Consider the following 8,649-nt stretch of genomic DNA (forward strand, 5'->3'; position numbering starts at 1 on the left):
GTCTGGCAATCGTGCTCCTCTAATTCTTTTGTTATTTTATTAGATAATTGAAAGCATTAAGTATATATATAACAAAATATTTATATGTATATATATTTTTTTTTATGTTTGTATAATATATACATTATGATTTTTGTATATATATACATATTAAGTATATATATATTGTATATATATATATTTTTATGTTTTCCGTATACATATCCATGACGAAAAGTATTTTTTGCGAGAATCTCAAACACAGAATAAACCGTTGCCATTTTTGTCTACCTCCTTATTTCTTTTGATTTTCAGTTGTTTTCATGTCGGACGAGAAAACGAGAGAAATATGGGCCGATCCGTATGGTAACGTGGCTGCCACGTAACACGCTGTCGGCGATAACGTTTTTCCGAGCAATTTAAAAGTAATTGCAAACCCACCCTCGCATTTCTGAAGCTGATGTGCGTTTACGGTGGCTGGCGTGGTGCTAATGCGTTCCCACCTTAAGCCAAAGAAATTTCGTTGAATATTTCAAATCTCTGCCGTCGCGTTTATGCAATGTTTATTCCTGAACACACCAGCGCCAGCGTGTGCATTCGAGAATGGTCGGTGTGTATCACGGCGCGTTGAGCAACCGTCGCGTGAAATACGATGCGAACGTTGTTCCGTGACCTTTTTCGTTTTGTATTTTGAGTCGTCGCGCCGACGGGAGCGCAGCGAAGAGCATGCAAGCATCAAAACAAACCCCAGACATTTCCATGAAACGAAATAGCTACGCAAACGCCAACACAAATACACGTATTTGCACATGTAGCCTCACGGGGACCTGAAGTTAATTACTTCAAGCATTTCTTTCCTCTTTCCTGTCGGTGTTTCATTTTTTTGTTTTCAGGTGCGCGAAAAATACTAAAGGTCCACCATCTTGTATTCCTTTTGACGAACTATCGAGGGACACTGTTCGGGACGCGGCTCTCGTGGAAATCTTATCGCGTTTCGATGATTGATCGCCTCGAAGGTCTCGAAATCACGGACTTAACCCGGATTCGACTCGGGAGAAGTCGTTTCAAATTTTCTTCGCGTACTCGTGAATAATTGGCGCTGGAAATAACCCCGCTTCTGGGTTCACGTTGACGCGAACCTAACCGCCACGAACAAAAACACCCAGAGAGGGGTGTACTCTTAAGGGGCAGTTGCTTTTTTCGGTCAAAAAAAGCGAAGGCACAGGTGTGCGTAATTCACGACGAATGTAAAAAAAAAACGTAGAAAGAAACACGATTCGTCGAGTTCATTCAGAGAAAAAAAAGGTTTGCGGGAACGTAGGGGAAAAGAAAAATATTTCGAAAGGTTTCCAGAAAGTTTCGGCGAGTACTCGTGTCCGTCGCGGCTGACTGTTCGCGTACCGTTGCTCATCCGAAATGTAAACACAATCCAATGTCGGGGTGGGGCGGTCAATGAGCGGTGACGTGACAATGTTGGTTCGTTAGTCGCTACGTTCCCTCTATCGTGTTCCAGTTTGAGCCACGCTAATTATGAGACCGCGTACGCTTGCTTTTGTTTATCTGCGTGTCGCATCCCTGCAGCTGAGTACATTGTTAGCGACGCAAGAATTTGAGCAGCTTTGAGACCGTTCCTGAAAAACGAAAAGGGAGAAAAATGTAAGCTGTGAGGTATATCCATTTTCTAATCTAGAGATGGAATCTTTGCGAGTATAAAGTGAGATTCTCTCGATTAGAATTATAATCCTGCGATAACAATGATAAGAGACTAAAAAATTGTGATTTTCGATATCGTACCGAGAGAAAAATATGAGAGGAAGACGATAACGTTTCAATCGTCTGTTCGTTATTGTGGATGTCCGCGCTATGTCGTCGCAAGCTATGATCCGAGTTTATTTATAAATTACCTGTGATACCAGCGTGGTTGTTTGCTGATCGTGATACTACTCGGCCGTCTCCGTTATAATTTGATATTGGAACATTGGTTAGAACCGAATCGATAACCGGTGAACGCGTTAAGGCCGTCCTCGGGTTCACCTTATCATTGGATTAATTACCGTGATTATAGGGGTAATCACTCTTCTGCGTCAATTGGATCCGTTTAATCCTGGATTAACGAGCATTCACGAGAGCTCAATACCGTGAAAGTCGAATTCGTGAACGCTCCGCGAATGCCATTGAGCCCTCACGCGCGCAAACTTCGTTCGATGCATTGTTCTGACAAGTGCATAAACGTTTATCTCAAAAGTGGAACGAAGGATCAGAAGTAGCGCGTCGTTTTTAATTATCCCTGTGTTCTAACAAAGATACTGCAATCGCCATTTAATTCCAATGGTTTTATACGTTCTCGAGAGTAGATACGAAGAAATTATTACCATTCGAATGAATTAAAATCGAGAGATAATCGAAAGGAAATTGTGTAACGGACCTGTGACGAAAATTTCGATCCGTAGCCGCCTCGATGGAATATTAAAAAGTCGCAGGACGTTTCCGGTAGCTGACTGTATTTATCCGCAAGATAACGTTGAGACATTGCCACGAGCGGTAATGCCCTCACGCGGTTTCCAGAAATAATTTCGTTCGACGTAATTCCATTATGACTCCTCCAGGCATTTTGCAGCACCGTAGACCCTGAAAATTTGCGAACTTCGACATCGATGCCAGCCAATCAATGCCTTTGGCATTTCTACCTTAATCGATCGAATGACTGGTCTTAGAAACACTTCTCAATGAGGTTTAAAAATATGTCACGTGATACTAAATTCCATAATACACGAAATAATTGTATATAGTTTATATATCGTGTATAAAAACTGTGGAGAAAAATTGAAAACGTTTATTTGACGACTCGTGGTAGGTTTAGTGCTGAAAGTATACTGCACCGAACACAATACGGTTATCCATCGTCATTGTGGTGTTTCTCCTTGTTTAGAGAATGCCGGATTAATAATTTGATCAACGATCGTAAGCTGAAGCAAGTTTGCCAGCGTCCTACCAGAGGCAAAGCAGTCTCGGGAAATTGGAAAGCGTTCTAAATGTCACCTCGTCCATAAAGTCGCCTTCCCCACGCCAGCGAATGGATTACCGTTTATCCGTGCACGTAGGCGCGTGAACCCCGAACGACAGCCCCCGATGTCAATGGCGTTCCACTGACGGATTCGCGTACACTTTTCGTTGTCGGATCACTCGATCGCGAACGTTTAACGAGAGGAGGCTACCGAACGGCGAGAACAAAAACCGGCTCGGGACCTGGTAGAATTCAGACTGGACTTTTTACGAATTCCTCGTGTCCAGTCTGGAAATCTGCAGTTGCATTTCCTCCGACCAACGCTTTGCGGCAGGACCTCTTAAAGATTTAGGCTCGCGCACGCTTTTGGAAGCGTTCGGTGCATTATAAGAAAGTACTCTTACGTGACCCGTAAAAGAGCTTCCGACCGCGCCTCGAGCTGTTACTATCTGAAACTGGTTTTGTTCAGCTATCACAATATTTACAGTCTTGGAATGCCTATGCTCAACCTTCAGCTGGTGACGACGTCGCCTCTTACCGCCACTGCTAGCGATGTGACGTACTCTGAATAAGGATCCATTTTATTTATATACTTGTTTTAATCTTAGCTCAGGCTTGTTTTTTTTTTTTCTTTTTTCTTTTGTGTCATCTTGTCTAAGAGCCGCGAAGATTTCTTTTTTATCCAGTCCTTCGAGCACGGTGAACTGCTGTCAGGGCGCCCGAACGCGTCCTTGGAACGATTTGTAAACACCCGTCATAACAGAAATCAGGTTAGGCTTTCTTTATCGAACTGGTACCCAGCTGTTCGAGGAATCCACGGTTGAATTTCCTCCGAGGCGAAAACTGGCGAACTTGTACGACTTCCTGTCGACGTTACTCTTCCATAGCGCAATCTGTGGCACCGTGCCGGTTTCTCATGCCGCTCGGTTTTATCCGTTCTATCCTATCATTGAATTATGAAGGGACTAAAACTTTATATAACGCCTATTGGCGGCGGAGGACAAGAATCGTCGCGTAGGCGAACATCGCGTACCTCGCCACTTTCATTAACTTGGCTAGCTGGGCCATTTTTGAAATTTTAATATTTAAGATGAAATTTACATCAGCAATTCGAAATATTAGGAGGTTGCGTCGAAAGCCGCTGTTTATGTATACGTGGATTTTACTGCGAATACTGTAGACAGTGAGAGCCGTCGTATTTGATGAGTTGTTAAAACCGCATGAAACAGCCACCGCCGAACGTTACTGCCAACGATTCAAGCGTTTACACGATAATCCGATAGAAAAACTACCATCAATTGCACGAAATCGCCGAAAGGTGATCCTTCTCCGTGACAATGCACGGCCTTATGTCGCTCGAACTGTGAAAGAAACACTGACGGAGTTCGAATGGGAGATTCTCCCTCAGCCAGCCTACTCTCCAGACCTGGCCCCAAGTGATCATCATTTGCTTAGTTCGATGCAACATGGTTCGGAGGACGCACGTTTCCGTAATTACGAACAAGTTGAACATTGGCTTGCTGAATGGATAAGCTCGAAAGATAAACCGTTCTTTTGTCGCGGAATTCAACTTTGGTCAGAAAAGTGGGAAAAAGTAGTAGCTTTCGAGGGCAAATATTTCGGTTGTTACTTCTATATACTTTACTATCGAAATAGATACTAAAAAACACGAATAAACAGCCGCTTTCAATGCAACCTCCTAATGTATCATCGTTTTTCAATGTCCCGGGTAAATACCGGCCACTGAAAACCGTTAAATCATCCGATTAAGTCGGGCAGAGTAATTGTTGCTCCAACGTGGCTGGTAATCGATCGTTGGCTCGTTTTTGTTTAATTTTACACCAAGCGGCACGCGACCTTTGCTTTCATCTCTCTCTCTCTCTCTCTCTCTCTCTCTCTCTCTCTCTCTCTCTCTCATTTCGTTATTATAATAGGTGAGTCAGCGGTTTATCACATCTCCGAATCTAATTAACAAATATAGAATTTCAGTTCGCGATATAAAGAAATCTAGGAGTAATTATAGTCGAATGAAATCATTTTTAGGTTGCGGCACACCCGTTGGTACGCTCCTGCGAAAGAACAGCAGTCCTCGTTGAAAAGTCTTGCAAGAAATGTTGATGGAGTTTCAGCAATCGAGCCGGCGCGCTTCCTGCCAGACCTTAAGAAGTCGTTAGACCTACGTACTTCTTCTTTACAGTCCGTCGTGGTGCATACAGTTCTCCGTAAATATCCATCGTGTTTGCTCTATTCCTTTTTGTTGTCCGCTTTCTTGCTTAATTCCCAGCTTCTCGACGGCTGGGGCTCGTCTCTTAAGCCGCGGGACGAATCAACGTTGAAATTTGTTTTTAGACACCCCCTCCCCCCCCTCCCCCTGTACCTCGAGGTCGCGACGAAGAAGCTCCGTGCACCGTTTCATTATGAATTCTTCACGCGCTTCTTGCCTGGCGTTTATGCCGACGATTCTGCAAATTGCACTCTCGTCCTGACGGGGGATGAATTTCGTCGAACACCATGGAAACGGAGGATCCGTTAATTCCTAGAAAATACTGTCTTTAGTGCTCGATACTTGGATTAAATTTGGTACTGAATACTTGTATTGGGTTGTCCGGAAAGTCCATGTCGATTTTTGGTAGGTGGTACAGGTCTGAATATGTCGAAATGATTGAAAACAAATAACATGTATACATCCCATAAAAGGTGGAAAGGTTCTGGAACAAAATGGCGTCTATTTAATTCAATAAATACGTGTATATATATTATATGCCTATGAATTTTTTTTAGAAATTGGCACGAACTTTCTGGACAACCTAATACTTGATCGAGTACTTGGCTTAGTGCTCAACAGTTGTTCTCTATGCAGTGCTCGGTACTCGAAAGCAATATTTATTCTATAGCGAATTAGACTATAGCGAAATAGTAAGAAAATCGCGGTTTTTTTTTAAAATAAATGAACCTCGTGTTTCTTTGTCGCGTAAATTGGAAATCATTAATAGTTTCACACCTCGTTAACATTTAAATAGAGACGTTCAACAACCAGAGGAGGACGTTGCTGGGTTGTCGAACGTCTCGGAGGAGGTGGATTCTTTATTGTCATTACACGGAGGAATGCGTTCCCTCGGTCCAATTCAACGCGTCCCTTTTAATGATCGTCCAGTCTTTTTCCACCGTCGTTTAGCTTTGCTTAAACAGTAAACTGGCACTGTGGTCGTCGAACCACGTGACTCATCCAACGCCTTCGTTATTGAAGAAATATTATTTTCCCGCTAACGAGAACGATGCTCGTGGAGATAGGCTTTCGTCAAATTAATTGACGCGAATTGTTGCGAGACGGTTACCTCGTTTCTTGCGATACGCGCGCGAATTTCACGTGCAACGACCGCGATAATCCTGACGCTAGGAAGTGTACAATCTTAATATCATGCGACCTGAAAGTTACACGCGTCAATAGAGGGTTAACATAAAAATGCGCTGATGGACAGAGACATGTAGGGTACCGCGGTTTTCTTTCTCTTTTTCCTCGAGTCTGGCTCCCCTACTCTGTCTAATCTCTGCGAACGAGCGTCGGTCGTCGAAAACACCAGAGAATGGTAGAACCGCCGCGACGTCTCCCGAGGTTCGGGGAGACGTTGCGAAAGCCTCGTTGCTACGCAGTTCAGTTGAAAAACAATTTTCTGATAAACGATCTGCGAGAGATTGTCGCGTAATTAACATAAGGCGATCGGTGAATTATTCACTGGAGAAACGTACGGTCCCGCGAGCGTCGACAAACCGCGATAGATGATAACGCGACGGAATTACGTAGACGTGCTAAGCGTGGTTGAACTTGCATCTCGTAGATTAGAGTGATCGTGTGAAATATTTTGCTTGGAACGACGATAAGAATTATACTAAAGGCATTATTACAGAGAAAGAGAAAAGTAATACACGTGCGGCGAGGCTTACAACTGTCGAGTTATAAGTCTAACTATAATGGTGTACAGAGACGAGGGATGATGAAACATTCACTGGATCCGCTTTCAATTGTAAATTCGCTATACAGGGTGTCCCAAAAGTCGGGGTGGAGCCGGAGATGGGTGGTAGCTGAGACGATTCTGAACAACAATTTCCTTTGCAAAAATCTCGGATGGGGCTTCGTTAAGGAGATATTAAGAGAAAACACCGACCAATCAGAGCGCGCGTAGACCGCTGGAGCGGCCGCGGTAGCGAAGGCTACGCGCTGGCGGCCGCGCTTGCACGCGAACAAGTGACTCGACGTGCATCGAAGGACATTGACGACGCGGCCACCAGCGCGTAGCCTTCGCTATACCGCGGTCGCTCCAGCGGTCTACGCGCGCTCTGATTGGTCGGGGTTTTCTCTTAATATCTCCTTAACGAAGCCCCATCCGACGTTTTCACAAAGGAAATTTTTGTTTAGAATCGTCTCAGCTACCCCCCATTTCCGGCTCCTCCCCGACTTTTGGGACACCCTGTAGAATAAATATTACTATCGAGTACCGAGCACTGCATAGAGAACAACTGTTGAGCACTAAGCCAAGTACTCGAGCAAGTACAAGTATTCAGTACCAAATTTAATCCAAGTATCGAGTACTAAAGACAGCATGCGTGCAGGACACTGTTTATTCAGTTAGACGAAAATAGCTTGTTCCATCGAGTACGGGTATCGACATCGAAATACAGCGGCACAGAAGCATACCAAATGTAGGTCGGTTCGTCCAACCATATAATTCCCCAACAATTCTAAAGAGTGTATTTCCGTTTAACCGTGCGGTGCGCACTTCAACAATGCAAACTCTGTTTCCGGGGTTTTTAACCGCCTCCGTTCGCGAATTTCCCGTGTTTTTCACGGAAACATTTTTCGCTTGGAAATGTGTAGCCGTTTTTTCCGCGACATGTGCCTGTCACGACCCCTGAATGTTTCATTTTATCGGATCGATTTATAAATATTTGTATTCCTGTGAGTTAGATGAGGTCTCCGGTGCACTGATTCTCCAGGACGGCGCTAAGACATCCTCATCGTACGTACACGAATATCCAACATCGTCGACGTTTCTTTTTTTTCTTCTCTTCACCGACATCGTTTGTGGCAGCATATTGTTATTCCCGGAACGTCGCCGTTGACAATGGCGCATCCGTTTTCGGGATGCAATCATCCCTATAAATGCGTTCTGTTCGATAACGGGTGCGCAGGTGTTCTTTCATCGTGCATCCACTTCGCGCTCAGCATTTTTCCTCGACGTCAATGCGTCGATCCGACGCTGCTAGCCTACCGAAGCTTTTCACCTCGGGGACAATAACACGGAGACGCGTTCACTTTCGCGCGAGCGTCCTCTTTTGGAAGCGTTGTCTCTCCGCCCGTTGTCGTCAACCTTCCCTCGTGTAATCGCAATTTCTAGTTATTGCAATTTCTAGTTAGTTCTAAAGCCTTGCATTTATGCAGGAGTCCGTAGGAAACGTAAGTTCCGAGTATTATAAAATGCTTGGAATGATAAAAAATTGCTAATGCTTGGAAGACATTGGATAACTGGCACGAAATGCTTGAACAGACTTTGTAAACAAACAAGAGATTATTCGAACAGTGAATCAACATCATAAATAATAAATTACCTGCTACCACCGCGTTGAATCTTCTAGAATATCAAACAGTCCACGACGAGTAGAGAAAGGGC

General features: G+C 44.2%; 1 protein-coding gene across 1 annotated transcript in view; it reads right to left on the reverse strand.

Moving 5' to 3' along the window:
- LOC128892414 (N-acetyl-D-glucosamine kinase-like) overlaps window positions 1-4,051 on the reverse strand; it is a 15,984-nt gene extending 11,933 nt beyond the window's left edge. Inside the window, exons 1-2 of the mRNA XM_054152829.1 lie at window positions 4,017-4,051; window positions 3,306-3,547 (exon numbers count right to left, since the gene is read on the reverse strand). Coding sequence (XP_054008804.1) covers window positions 3,306-3,547; window positions 4,017-4,051 — 277 coding nt within the window. The remainder of the gene's footprint in view (window positions 1-3,305; window positions 3,548-4,016) is intronic.
- Window positions 4,052-8,649: the final 4,598 nt, after the last annotated feature.

This window comes from Hylaeus anthracinus, unplaced genomic scaffold, assembly GCF_026225885.1.
Source record: "Hylaeus anthracinus isolate JK02 unplaced genomic scaffold, UHH_iyHylAnth1.0_haploid 0, whole genome shotgun sequence".
NCBI classification, from domain to species: Eukaryota; Metazoa; Arthropoda; class Insecta; order Hymenoptera; family Colletidae; genus Hylaeus; species Hylaeus anthracinus.